This window comes from Schistocerca nitens, chromosome 4 (genome assembly GCF_023898315.1).
Source record: "Schistocerca nitens isolate TAMUIC-IGC-003100 chromosome 4, iqSchNite1.1, whole genome shotgun sequence".
Taxonomy (NCBI): Eukaryota; Metazoa; Arthropoda; class Insecta; order Orthoptera; family Acrididae; genus Schistocerca; species Schistocerca nitens.
This window is the reverse complement of record NC_064617.1, coordinates 535,470,224-535,485,993: the sequence shown is the minus strand read 5'-3', so window position 1 is coordinate 535,485,993 and position 15,770 is coordinate 535,470,224. Positions and strand designations below refer to the sequence as shown.

The following is a 15,770-nucleotide window of genomic DNA, read 5'->3' as shown; positions in this document are numbered from 1 at the left end:
TCCGTTGTGGTTGCACCTACGATACGGCCATCTGTATCGCTGAGGCACGCAAGCCTCCCCACCAATGGCAAGGTCTATGGTTCATGGGGGGGGGGGGGTTTGGGAAGCATAATCTGTAAAATTCCTGGAGATATTAAAAAAAAAAAAATTATCCTGGTCTTCTCATATAAGCTACTTGACAAACAAGCTAAACAGTTTTGCATTCGGAGTGACAATATTGTCCTACGCAAGTGATGTGGACACTACCAAATTTGTTTACCACAGCTGTTTTGAATGCATTGTAAGATACAAAATAATCTTTTTGTGGTATGCAGGTATTGTAACGAGGATATTATTAATTAAAAAAGTTATTACTAGAAATACATGTGATAGTAAGCCTAGAGAGCCATGCCAACTTTCGTTGAAGGATCTAAGAATTTTAACTAATCCATGTATTTACATTTATAAACTGTTTATCTTTGTCCATACCAATCCAGTATTACATAAAGAAAACCACTTTCAACATATGTATGACACAAGAAACAAAGATAATTTCATGTTGCCATCTCACGGACTAAAACTTTACACCCAGACTCCTGAGCATGAAAATTTACTATAAATTAAAAATGAAAAACTTTCACAGTATGGAACTAGGTTTACTGAAGATAAAATTATGAGCCATGCTAGTGCAGGAATATTGTTATTCACTCATGGAACTATTAAATGATGATGAAGATTTCTTTGTAGAGTTGCTGTTGTTGTTGTCTTCTTTTCTAAGACTGGTTTGGTGCAGCTGTCGATGGTCTTCCATCTTGCGCAAGCCTCTTCATCTCTGAATAACTGTTGCAATTTACATCCTTCTGGATCTGCTCACTGTATTCATCTCTAGTCTCCATCTACAGTTTTTACCTCCCTCCCACACACATACACTTCCCACCAATACTATATTAACAATCCCTTGATGTCTCAAAATGCGTCTGTTCAGTACTTCCTCATTAGTTACCTGTTCTAGCTGTACAATCTTAAGCATTTTTCTGTAGCATCACATTTCAAAAGCTTCTATTCTCTTTTTATCTAAACTACTTACCATCCATGTTTCACTTCCATACATGGCTACACTCCATACAAATATTTTCAGAATAGACTTCCCAACACTTAGATCTATATTCAATGTTAACAAATTTCTCTTATTCAGAAATGCTATTTTCGTCATTGCTGGTCTGCATTTATAATCCTCTTTACTGTGGCCATCATTATTTATTTTGCTGCTCAAATAACAAAACCCATGTACTACATTAATTATACCCTTTTCTAATCTATTTAATTTGACTATTTTCCATTATCCTTGTTTTCGTTTGTTGATGTTCATCTTATGTCCTCCTTTCAAGACGTAGTCCATTCCATTCAGATTCTCCTCTAAGTCCTTTGCTGTCTCTAACAGAATTACAAAGTCATTGGCAAAAAAAGTTTTAATTTCTTGTCCAGGGATTTTAATTCCTGCTGCAAATTTTTCTGTGGTTTCCTTTACTGCTCGCTCAGTGTATAGATTGAATAACATCAAAGATGGCCTACAAAACTCTCTCTCTCTCTCTCTCTCTCTCTCTCTCTCTCTCTCTCTCCCTTTTCAACCATTGCTTCCTGTTTATGCTCCTGACTCTTATACCTGCCATCTGATTTCTGTACAAGTTGTACATAGTCTTTCGCTTCCTGTATTTTACCCCTGCTACCTTCAGAATTTGAAAGAGAGATTCCCACAACATTGTCAAAAGCTTTCTCTAAGTTTACAAATGCTATAAATGTAGTTTTGCTTTTCCTTCACCTGTCCTCTAAAATAAATTGTAGGTCAGTATTGCCTCGTGTGTTCCTACACTTCTCTGGAATCCAGACTGATCTTCCCTGAGGTCAGTTCCTACCAACTTTTCCATTCTTCAGTAAATAATTTTTGTTAGTAATTTGGAACCATGAATTGTTAAACTTATAGTTCAGTAATATTCACACCTGTCAGCACCTGCTCTTTTTGTAATTGGAATTATTACATTTTTCTTAAAGTCTGAGGGTATTTTGCGTATCTCATACATCTTGCACACCAGAGGAAACAGTATTGCTATCAGTAATTCTGACACCATGTTGTCTGCTCCTGGGACCTTGTTTGAACTGAGGTCTCTATCAGATTCTTCTCACAGTATCACATCTCCCATCTCATCTTCATCTATGTCCTCATCCATTTCTATAGTGTTACCTTCAAGTTCTTCTCCCTTGCATAGGTGCTCTATATACTCGTGTCACTGTTGAGCTTTCCCTTCGTTGCTTAGGACTGGTTTTCCAATCAGAGCTCATGAATTAAACAAATTTGTAATGGATTCTGCAAATAAGATTTTGTTTGATACATTTTATCTACCTCTGATGCATAAATTATATTGACAAGTCTCCTCTACTTTAAATCGATGATTTATGTATGTATGTCATAAGACTATAAAATTCCCATACTGAATCTGAAATCTCTTCAAGACCTATCTGGATTTTTGTCTAAATAATCTGTGTAAAAGTATCCAATAAAAATTGGAACTCAGTGTAGTTTTATGGCTTTAATTTTCTCTCTCTCTCTCTCTCTCTCTCTCTCTCTCTCTCTCTCTCTCTCCCGTCCCTCTCCCCCTCTATCTTACTTTTATGTAGTCCTTTAGGCCCTCAAAGGTGGCATCACAAACCTCCGGCCCAGTTTTTGATATAGTTCGTTTGTAGACACAGAAAAATTATTGCAAACCTGTGTAGGAGCCTCCTGTGGCCAAGAATCTCAAAGTAACTGTGAACCTCTCCCTCACAGTAATAGCTTCTCAAAACTGAGTTTTGATATCTCTCATTATTGGCTTGCTCTTCACATTTAATTGTTCAAAATCATGTAATGCCACACAAGTAAAATTTTTAATTGCATCTTCCACCACTTTGAAAATCATATCTCGCATATGTTTGTTTCCATGCTGCATTCATTGGTGATCCAATTCTCCCATTGACCAATGCACTTCTCCCTGTTCAGTTTTGTATTGTTTTCAATGTGATACATCAGTATGGAGGCAGCTGCTGCTCTTGTCATACTAATGGTATTCTCGCATGCACTGCGTGACTACCAGCAATCAGCAGTGGACACCCACTGTGGACTGAAGTCACGTATTGAACGAGGTTGGCTGCCACAGGTGAACACACACAGGTTTACTACACACAAACTGTTGCACACGGCTGTCACACTCAGGGGATATGCAGCTTTATAAGAACAACATAAAATCATAGCAAACTGTGCTCAGTATAGACCATATGTGTTTGGATTTATTACATTTTGCAGATTTGCCAGTATGTTGGTTGCTTAACTAGTTACTAGGGTAGTTTTTAATTTTCAAGTGTGATTTTTGTCATTTTGCTACCCTGTAATTTGGTTGCATTACATAGTTGTTCAGAGTTTTTGATTGCCTGTTGTAGCGATGCAAGGGACACTAAATTTGTTACAAAAGTCAGTAAATTACTAAACAGGAGTATTTTTCAGTTCAGGTATTTCATTCATTCCAAGCAAGTGTTGATTCATGACGTCATCGTCCAGACACGCGTTGACTGTAACCTGAATCTGTTTTAGCAAACTAATAATTTCTCTCAGGCAGTAAAATTTTATTGATTATGAAACACAAGTCTTGAAGTTTATTCAGAATTGGAAATGTGTAATTAGTAATTACATGCCATTATTTATTTGCTTAATTATTTATTATTGCATTTCTATTGAAGCCAAGCACCCCCCCCCCCCCCCCCCCCCCGCATTATAATGTTGACTCATGCCTGCTTTGAGACCTTTTGCACATTCTCACTAAATTTTCCAGAAACAGGAAATGTACGCCCTTTTGCTCCTCGACTAATTTGTTTTAAACAATCTTGTGTCATTATGCTAATTGTTGCTCCAGTATCAATCAAAATTCAACATCAATGCCATTTATTACTGCTTGAACCACCACCTGCAAAATTCGTCCACACTAATTCAAAATGTAAGGTGTTTCTTCAGTAAGTTCCTACCTTAGATCCAAATCATCATTATACCTCAGTACATTCACTTTAAAATGATGCCTGCCCTCCTCATCCTCTCCAGTCATCCTAGGAAGGCATTTGGTGGCCGGTTCTAGTTTAACCTTTAAGTGGATGTCATCTTTGGTGGTTCATGTACTTCAACAATACGTACAGTATGGTCGGAATTTGGTAGTTCTTCCCTTTTTGACTTTATTGCTCCGTTACCAAGTGGTATCAGTCCTTGTAGTTGTAATGCTTGTTGAGTTACATTTGCATCTACCCATTGAACTTCAGGTGTCGAAGGGTCTTTCTAAGGTTGCTACTATCAGGATTGTCTTCTGGGTATATATCACATCTGTGTGATTTACCATACTGATTATTCGAATCATTCTGTCTGTGTTTGCGATTTAGTTTTCCTGTACTAATCTGATTCACCTGATTATTATTATTTCCATAGGTTTCTTTAGTATAATAGGTGTTATGTTTATATTGATTATTATTATTATTATTATTATTATTATTATTGGCTTTACTGTAGTCATAAGATGTCGCTTGTCCTCCTTCGTGTAGTATAGGTTTAGTTTTTCTATCTCAGTTGTCGTTATTGTTAGTACTATTATTATTGTTATTATTATTATTATTATATTATGAGGTAGACATTTGATTATTATTCCATACTCGGGCATATTCTAGTATCATATCGATCGAATCGACCACAGACAGGAACTGTTTCACATCATAGTCAGGGACATTTATAAGTTTCTCACGTATATAAATATGTAATCTTCCTTTCAAAATATGTATCACTTCTCTTTGGGAAATAGGATCACTTCAGCACCTCATTTTATTAATATATTTCTTGAAATACTGTCTTAATGAACCTCATGTACTATTATAAAATTCCGGTTGATACACCTCCTTTCGTAGCCTCTCGTTTGCTACTCGACCAGTATTTCGCTAAGAAAAGTTGTTCAAACTCCGCACATGTATTACAATTCTCACTCGCTTCTGCAGCCTATAGTGCTGCTTCACCTGTGATCTTGGACACAATAAATTGAAGTCTATCATGTTCAGACCAACTGCGAGGAAAAATACGCTTAAAATTGTTGATGAAAATTTTTGGATGGATGTCATCTTTTTCAGTCAAAAAGGTATGAAACTGTCTACTTTTGAATATGCTTGTCTCAACCTTTAAAGACGACAAATACCCCCTTTGTACAAAAGCGTCATTTTCATTTCTACAACAGTCACAAAATTTATAGGGTGTATTCCCACAACAGTTACATTTTACTTCACTACAGGATTTATTATTTCTAAGCCTGTCTTCGGAATAGCTGTCTTTGACTAAACATTTCATGAAAATTTTTGTTCTAATTCTGACAATTTACAATTTGTTTCACTCTGTCACTTAGATAATTCTTCAATTACTTTATCTTTAACAACGTGATAAGTTCATCATTTGCCATCTGTTTTTCCTTAACTACTTCAGCTTGTTTCGGCTCGAGAGTGGTATTGACTTTCCCCTTCGATTTCCTTATTTTTAACTTCTATCCACTCAGAAAGACCATCATCTAATTTTTTAGTTTGGTCCTTTAAATATTTATCTATGCTCTTGCAAGTGTTTATTTTGAATTCTGACATCTTTGTAGACAGATGCTCAATTTGCACATTTTCCTTCAAATAACTACTTTCACAGTTACAGATTTTATCTGTCAAATCACTATGCCCCTTTGAGCTAGTTTCACATTTATTCTCCATCTCATTAATTTTACCCATAAATTCGGTGTGTAGGTTAGTCATATCCATGGAAACTTTTATTTTATATTCAATAAATTTAGTATTTAATCATTCTTTCAACTCTACTTTTAAGTTATTAAATTTCTAATTTAATTGTCTATTATCATCATTAAGTGACTCAAACTTGTTGTCAAAGTTTTCATTGAGTAAACCTATACGGGTGTTGAATTTTTCAGTTTGGGAATCAAATTTAATATCAAACTTATCATTTACATGTCGCATATTCTCAGTTAACTGACGCTGCATACTCGGCATGAATTTAATAATATTATCTTTAAGCTCTGTAACATTCGATGTAAGATTCACACTTTCCTGTGTAACTTTGGTATTTATAGACTGCTGTATATTACTGTTTCTACTTGTACTCAGGTCTGCTTCTACTGTCACCTCCACATCAATGATATTACTATCGCTTAAATTATGTGATTGCTGTCCTACATTCATTACATTTGGGACTCTTTCACCAAAATTTTGCTCACTCAAATTATGTGATTGCTGGTCCCTAATTGGTTCCCTGGGTACCCCCTCATGAGGATTATATTCACGTTCACTCCCCTCACTTGTCATTCCCAAATTCTGGGTTGTGTTATCTTGCACTCTCCTTGTTCGGGTATACATTTTTCCTAATATCTTTATACACAGTTAAAATATCAATATCAACTCAAAATACACGGTCACCAACCATAGAACTGTTCTTTTATACTATGTCTATCCTACTCCTACCTGAGAGTATCTCACGTTAGCTGTGAGTACTTATCCTTTCCGATTGGTCTAAGTTTGTTCCTAGGGCCTGAAGTCGTTAGTATGTACTGCACTATTAACGGCTTCAGTTCAAAATCTGTAATCAAGTTTACCACTAAATAGTAAACAACTTTGTCTTTTCTATCACAGTTCTGTTTAACCTTCCTGCTGAACCAATTTTTTCTGATGTATAACTACGAGTCAGTTGATGTGTAATCCCATATTTATTCAGCACATTTTCAAAACTCACATAACAGAACTTTTTGCCATTATCTGTTCTCACTGTTTTGATTTTCCTTTCTGACCTTCTGCCATTTTTTAAAATTCTTGAAATGTTTTAGAAGTCTCATCCTACATCTTCAGGAAATACACAAATCTCATTTGGGTATAATCATCCACCAGAATGACAAAATAGTTTTTTCCACCTAATAACTTCCATTGGTCCACAAAATTTTGATTCTATACCTTCCAGTGGTGTAGAGTACCGTCATGTGGAAAAAGGCCATCATTACATACCAACAATTTTGTATGCTAATGTTGATGTTAACATCTCCACACACCATTCCTTCAACAGCAACCGTTTCACATTTTTATTATATACTTTGTCTTTAAATGATGTAATCTTCTATTCCTGTTAGATGCAGTAATCATTCATGAAAAATTATTACCCATGTCAATGTTCAGCTCCATTATTACAATCTACAGTTTCAACTAATTTTGATCCTTGTTGAAAACTTCACAGCAATCACTACCAAATTTAACTTAGTTTCCTCATTGAATCAAGTTGCTCACAGATAGTAAATTTGTTGTTAGCTGTGGAGTACACACATATTCCACTGTGATATAATAGAAAGTTTTCCAGCTGCTGTTGTTAAATCAACTTCTACAGAGCACAACACAGGGATTTCAGTGTGATTCACTGCCACAATTTCATGAACACCAACTGTATTCCTCATTGAATTTTTATTTGCTGTGAGTTGCACATTAGCACCATTAGCAATGTACTACTCACTTCTGTTAAAAGAAACACTTAAAAACAGCATGCTGAAGACATTCGAGGTTCTGCTTTGTGTGATATCATTATTCTCTCTGTTAGGACATTCACTTTTAAAATATCATGGCTTTGCAATTTTAGCAAATAACTTCTTTCTTGCTTTGATGTTGGAGTACTACACGATTTGACAGTTTAGGTTCAGTGTATTTCGTAGTGATGACACAGAAGTCCATTTCACTGAAAATACTTACGTTGACTTTTTGAGTGTTTCACTCTAAAAGCACTACCACTGGTAACCACGTCTTCCACACTGAAAAGCTTCGTTTTAATAGCATCTCTTGTAATAGGAATTCCTGAATGCTCAGTGGCCATAGTCATAGCAGATTTTTTGTAATCCTGCTAATAATATAACCCAATCCATTCATCACTAATCACAAAATTAGTTACACTTGATTTACATAACGTGTCACTGAATCACATCTTTCTAGATGTGTTGATACTGATATTCTCATTGTGTCCACCTGTGGTCCCTCATTATGCAGCACAAGACATATACTGCAAGCTAATGCCTCTCCAGGCCACTGGCGGTACCACTACAACATAAGTTCACGGTGTTTGTTGTCAGCCACATCTCCAATAGCCACCTTAGTAATGTGTGGCACCACTTCTCAGCTAGAAGTGCGAGATTCACTGCAAATAGTGCAGCCTTTGTTGACAACACCAATTCTTCGTCCATAGATCAAATGCACACCAATAGCTGCAGGAGTGTTCTTCTGCCAGGCAGTTATAAAAGATGCCATGTGACTGACCAGAACCAATTTGCAATGGGGTGCTACAACCAAACACTGATCACTGTTACCAGTCCCTCAATTAGAGCTCCTATTGCCCCATCACAGTCTCCGCTCGAGTGAGTAAAAGTCTTCATTTCAGGACTCACCTGAGTTCTTCACACCACTGCAGACATCTTTACTCCAAATTGCACCCCGAGTCTTCACTCCGCATTTGGTTCGATTTCTCCTTGCTGAGATGCTGGCAGCAAGTGTGGCCCATCAGCATGCAAGTCACCATCACTGCTATATTATGTAGGCTGTGCCTGCAGCTCATTTGATGGAGCCCACTTCTTAATGTCATCTGCAGCAGCTATGTTACCTCTGACAGACATCTTCTGCCTCACCAGGATCTGTGTTCTGGACCATCCCTGAGCTCTGTTGTTCTCTCTGATATGGCTGTGCTGACATAGCCCCTATCAGGATTCTCCCAGTGTTACATCAGTGACTGTCAGTGGGTTGGAACTAAGTAGTATTGATACAAGGCCAGGCAAGTCTTTTGTTATATTCAGTTTATGAGTGTAAATAAAGTTCATTTATTCATTTTACCTGGGCTATGGTAATTGGCGTGGTTCTCTTGGCCATGGCATAAAAGTTCTCAACAAGTTTATTCTTTTCTGCTTCTTTTATGTGCACATGTAAAGCTGGACTAGTAGTAAGATTTATTTTAGCTTTGGCTTTGGCATCTTTTGTTTTAACCACTTTAGAGACACATTTTGCCAGTCTTTCAAGGAAAAGGATGTTTCCATAAATTTTCAGGACTGCAGCTGGATAATGTCGACATCTTGCAATGATATTTTGGCTGATAACTATTCAGCCATCATCAGGTCAGCGTTTTGCACAGGAGATTGCTAGTTCACCTCTCTTAACTTTATACCAAAAACTAGTACTGAGACACTTGTGCAAAGGCAGCTGATACACGAATGACTTCTGTTGAGTTTTGCACTCTGTTTGAATATTGCTCTATCAGTGGCGCGCAGTCACTTGTTTAATGGTGAAACTACTCGCATGTTCTCTATGAGAATACGCACCCTTAGTGTTAAAATTCAGAATTCAAAATTAATAAACTTGGTTTCTGAAGAAATTGGAGAAATTACCAAGTCCCATGCTTCAGTCAGTTGAAAGCTACCATCACGATTGATAAGATCTTCTGCTAAATGTATTTTCACTGATTCCTTAGTAATTAAATCCCAAAAGGACTTTGTCAGGGCCAAGATGTGACAGAATAATCTATGGAATGCTTAGATATGGCTGACTTACTGTGAAAGGTGAGTGTGGTGATCATGTTCAACGCATTTTTCTCGAACTGTGTGCATTGTATGACCAACATAGGCTTTGCCACAGTGGCAAGATATTTTGTAGATTCTGGCCTTCTGCAATCTCAATTGTCCTTTGCCAGACCAAGAAGAGTGCAAGTCTTTGTATGTGGGCGGAAGATTACTTTGACATAATGTTTACTTACAAGTCTGCCCAATTTTGTTGAAATATTGTGACATATGTGAGAGGTGCCTTGGACTTCAACCACTCCTCCTCCTCTTGATCTCGTGAGTGGTCACATTTCTTCTTCCTTGAAGCTGTGCTGATCTGATATGAAGACTACCCATTTTCTTTGAACACTGATTGTAGGTGTTCCAGCTTCTTTGCAAGGCTGTCTCCATCAGACACAATGTTTGCCCAGTGCACCTACCTTGAATTCAGATGCTGCAAAAAGCATAACAGTTCTTCTTCATCATGGGGCCACACTACAAAATCATAACCTATATATTGCCAGAAGACTTTGATTCAAGTTCTGCCAAATCAAATGTCCTCTTCTCAAAGTCTTCCGTAAAAAAGTTTTCTACCAGAGGGGAGAGAGGACTACCCATGGCAACACCATCAGTTCGCTCAAAATATTCACTGTTGAATAAAAAGTAGGTTGAAGAAAGGGCATGATGAAACAGTGCTATTATATCAGCTTTGAACTTCTGCTTATATGCTACAATGAATCCTTGTGAGGAGTGAGATTACATCGAAGCTTACAAATAAGTCCAACTCAATGAGTTGAAGTGTCTTCATACTATTAATAAAGTCAACAGAGTTGCATATATGATGCAAGCATTGTCCCGTAAAAGGTCTCAGTAAAGACATGAGAAGTCATATGTTGGAGCACCTGCTTCACTAGTGCTAGAGCCAAGTCGGACTGGGTCCGTAAGGAGTCTGCTTCAAGACAGTCTTTGAAGTTTGCCTTCCTGTCAGCAACATTGCCTTCGTGTCAGCAACATTACTGCAAGAAGGTGCTTTTTGATGCTACATGGAAAACTTTATGGATAAGGTTTTGGTCAATGTGACAGTATCAGTGCTTTGGAAAGGCTTGAACTTTATGCCTACACGTAGAATCATGCCTTTAACCAATTTTATTGGTGCTGTTGAAGAAGCTATTAGAGACTTTCCCAGTGACATTGCAGAAGAAATAAGGTGTGAAACATGTTATGCATGTACGAGGACTCCGCCTCAGAAGAGTAATGTTTCCTCCATAGAAAAGATTGCGCTGTGCAAACTACAAGGTGATCCTCACATGTGGTCCTTCCAGGGGATAAGGGAAACATCATTATGCTGTTGCTATGTGAGATCTATGGCCAGAAGATTTATAGCTTGTTGGATGAACCAAGGTGCTGGAGAAGAGTGATAAAGATTCTGCACGGAGAGTGGGGGGGGGGGGGGGGGGGGGACAAAGTTGCCTGAATTCCTCTTCCCTTCCGCAAGAAGTTGCAAAAAGATGAATACCTCATAGCTCTGTTCCGCCATAGTTGTATGGCATTCCAAACAAACGCAAAGAAGGTCTTCCAGTATGTCCTATTGTGAGCAATATCAGGACTCCAACTTATAACTCAGCTAGACTTCTTGTGCCTTTACTGAGACCTTTTGTGGGGAAGTGCTCATATCATATTTGCAACTCCATTGACTTCATTAACAGACTGAAGACACTTTGACTCAATGATTCAGACTTATTTGTAAGCTTTGATGGCGTATTACTCTTCACTAGGGTCCCTCTCATGGATTCATTGTCATTCATAAGCAGAAGTTCATAGCTGATATAATAGTCTGCTTCATCATGCTCTTGTCTCATCCTACTTTTTATTCAACAGTGGATATTTGGAGCAAATTGACAATGTTGCTATGGGTAGTCCTGCCTCCCCTCTGTTAGCAAACATTTTTAGTAAGACTTTGAAAAGAGGCTTGATTTGGCAGAACTGAAACTTCTGGTGGTATGAGCTTGTTACTTTTGTCATGTGGTCCCATATTGAAGAAGAACTGTCTAGTTTTTTGTAGCATCTGCAATCTATCCTGGAGAATATCAATTTTCTGATGGAAGTGGAAAAGGGTGGCTGTCTGCCATTTCTGAATGTCTTGGTCAGTTGGAAATGGATGTATAATTGGGGTATTCCATTTCCCCTTAGCCCACACATGCAGACCTCTATTTGTAGGCATCTAGTTGCCACCACCCCTCATAGACTATGGGCATCCTTTGAATGAATGTTGGTGCACCAGGAACATGCTGTGCCTGATAGAGACAGCCTTGTAAAGTTGCTGGAATGCCTGCAATCAGTGTTAAAAGATAGGGATATCCTCCACATCAGATCAGCATAACTTTAAGGAAGAAGAAATATGACCACCCACAAGATCAGGAGGGAAAAGAGCAGTTCTAGTCCAGGGCATTCCTCCCATACATTCACAATATTTTGTCAAAATTAGGCAGAATCTCAAGGAAACACCATGTCAAAGTAATCTTTCACCCACCTACAAAGACTTGTACTCCTTTCGGTTCAGCAAAGGATGATATGGGATTGTGAAGGGCTGGAATCTACAGAATACCTTGCCAGTGTGGCAAAGCCTACATTACTCAGACAACATGCACAGTTTGAGAAAAATGCATTGAACATGATCAGTACACGTGTCTTTCACAGCCTAGTAAGGTAGCCATAGCTGAGCATTCCATGAATTATTCTGCTTTGGAAATCTTAGCCTCAGTGAAATCTTTCTGGGATTCAGTTATTAAGGAACTGGTGGAAATACATTTAGCAGGAGATCTTATCAATTGTGATGGCAGCTTTCAACTATACAAGGTGTGGGACCAGGTAATTTCCTTAATTTCTTCGGAAAGAAAATATTTTATGATCAATGACACATCAGTTAATTTTATTAATTTTGACATCTGAATTTTAATCCACACTTGTGTATTCTGACAGTGTGTGCACATATAGTGTTGCCATAACACATATGCCTGCACACCATAGATGAGACAATATTCAAAGAGGGCACGAAACTTGACAGAGTTTGCTCTTATAGTGGCTGCCTTTGCGCACGTGTCTCCATGCCACTTTTTTGTTATAAAGTTAGCGATGTGAACTAGCAATCTCTAGTGCAAAACACTCACCTGACAATGGATGAATGGTTGCCGGCCGAAATATCATGGCAGCAAGTCGACATTATCTAGCTACAGTCCCAAAACTTCATGGAATACTCTTTACATCAGGAAAAATTCAAGAATTGCAAGAACTGAGTCTTTTTAGTTGTCATACCCTTTCAGCTTTAGTACATTAATCAAATAATTCATCACCCTCTTTGTGGAATAAAACAATTCCGTTTTTGAACAACATTAAATCATGGACTTCACATAACAACATGTTATACGTGATCTCTTAACCATTTTATTTGGAGATCTGGGCCCTTAACCTGTTGAGAATTCTGTCATGTGTGGATTCCACTGATTATCTACTTGTACTGAGAACACTGGTAGACATATTACTTAATACTTTATTTGACCACTTCACGTAAAAAGAAAGTTGTACATTCAGCTGCACTCGGTGCTGCATGATGTACAACAGACAGACGTGACAGACACGGTACACACGACTTGACAAGCTCTGAGAAAAGCAAAGGCACTCATATGCACAAAAAGGCATTCAAAAGGTCGTAGCTCACAGAGACCACAGGTATTCATTTGAATACTTTAATTAATCTTGCGTTTGAGTGACTTTTCCAACCAGAAATGATCTAAGTATCAGAGAGCTTATATATACGCTGAAGTGTTCTTTGTCTGTATGTCTTCTTTTTCTTACTCTTAGTATGCACAAATTTCTCATCCTGGTTGAATACTTTTTATTTACCAGGAATGATATTTTTGGTTTGCCCAATAATATTCCCACAGCACTGACTCTTGTTAAAACCATTTCCCTTGATATTCTTTCTAAATCTTTCAACTCACTACACTATGACAGCTTTTACACTTTCCACTCATAGCCAAAGAGTTAGAATTAGTGAAAAAATAACATTAAATACTGGAAGTAGTGAAGATAACTCAGTGTATAGTTGAAACATTGAGTGGCCAGTAGGCCATTAAACAAGACTGGAAACATTGCTAAGCTTTTAGTCAATATCTGTCTTTAGAGTTAACTTTTGCAGAATACACACACATCTATCTGTTGGCATTATCCTGACAAACTGCAGTTGATCTGCAGTGCTGATACAATGTAATGAGTCAAGCTGCGTTGCTGGTCCAGTTTAGTTGTCTGGGACAGTGTATCCATACAGGTTGATGTATAAATGCTTACATTGTCTGTGTTTGTGGGGGGCGCTTTTTCATTACCATACACATTTCATATGAGTGTGAATTTGGTAATAATGTCAGCTGTATGCAAATAAACAGTTACTGCAAATAATGCTCTCTTGCTGATCTTCCTATATGAAGGTAATTTAAAAGTAGCATTAATTAGTAATTTTTAAAGGAAATTGAAGTTTACTTCATAAACTTTCACAGAATTTATAACTTGAAAATTAGCCCAAATTTGCAATTACGCTATGTGTATCTCACAGAAAGGCCAGAGATTCAAGCTCACATGGGAGCTTATTAGCAATCATTTTTCTCATAAAGCATATGTGACTGGAACAGGAAAAGGGAAAAGTGACAATGGTACATGCAGTACTCCTCAGCACACACCAAAAGGTGGCTTGTGGAGTGTATATGAGTATGTAGATGTATCAGAATTCTGAATAATATGAAATATCTTCTACAATGCATCACAGAACATCAAATCTTAATTTATGTGTCGAGAATAGGCACTGATATGTGTACTCATTACCAGATCAAACATTCTCAGTTAACTCCTATTTGTGAATGATGGATATCTGTATACAGCACTCAGTGGACATCTTTAATCTAAGTGAGGTTAGTGTATATCATCAGAGCTTGTTCGAGAAAACATATCTTGGAAATTTCAGCATGTAATCAATCAACCAATTACTCCGGTAATGCATTTTAATTTATTCAAGCAACATGTTCTGTATTTTAATATCATTGCTCTAAGTTCAAGTACATAAGTAAATTTTGTGTTCTATTCCATTTTCAGAACAATTTCAGCCGTATTATTACCTCTTTTGAAGACCTCTACAGATCTTTAATTGATCAGCTAACTGTTCTGACAAATGAAGATGGCCCTACAACAAAAAAGTATGGTCCCCTTATGGTTGAGAGGTATAAAAGGATGTGGGTTTATTCAAACCTCAGAGAACAGATTGAAGTTCTTCATAATTTAATATTGGTTACTGATGTATTGGAAACTCGCAATGCAGAAGATTTTGCAGGAATCTTGAGACTGTGCTCTGTAAGTACTGTATCTTTCTGCTTTGGATTTTATGCATGATGAAAAAGAGTAAACACATCAGTCTGAAATACAGAGTTTAAATTAAGAAACACTCTGTCACGTGTTAGAAAGTAATATTTTGAAAATGGTTTTGGTAACCTGTTAAGCTGAAACAAGTTTCTTTCTTAAATTTTGTTATTAAATTACATAAAATATGTGCTGTGATGTTTCCCAGCATATTTGTTACTTGTAGAATTCTCAGGTGTCTGTACCAGAGTTGCATCTTAAGTTCGGAATGATATTTTGGCAAACAAACATCTTGCTATCTTCAGATGTTTCCAGTCCAGTGTTGCTGTGTTCCGATTGGCATACTATATATGTTGTCCACTACTCCAGGCATCACTCTTCTCCTGTCTCCATCCATGCAACTGATGTGGTGGGTGGTAGTGGTGGTGTGGTCAGTGACGCCTAGGTGTGAACTGCAGTCCCCAACCTCTGAACAATTGTCATTGTGTGTGGATCGCACTGTATAGCAATGCTTCACTTTTTTTCAGTTCAGTGTAGTGTTCCATGCCTGACTATGTTGTAGGCCACTATCTCTATTAGACTATCGTGGAACTTAATTTCAATGGTGTCTTTCATCATGCAATCCCAGGAGGAGGAAAACTGCCTAAGTATCTTTGTTTTGTTGTAATTTATACTATGACCAGTTTTTACACTGTGGTCGGCCATGGTCAATTTTGTGCTCTAGCAAAATTCATTTTGTCGAAATAT

The 15,770-nt window shown here is 37.5% G+C and overlaps 1 protein-coding gene across 1 annotated transcript in view; it reads left to right on the top strand.

Annotated features, from left to right (window-relative positions):
- LOC126251312 (nucleoporin Nup188) overlaps positions 1-15,770 on the top strand; it is a 255,349-nt gene that overhangs the window by 62,833 nt on the left and 176,746 nt on the right. The window contains exon 4 of the mRNA XM_049951637.1: positions 14,763-15,017. Coding sequence (XP_049807594.1) covers positions 14,763-15,017 — 255 coding nt within the window. The remainder of the gene's footprint in view (positions 1-14,762; positions 15,018-15,770) is intronic.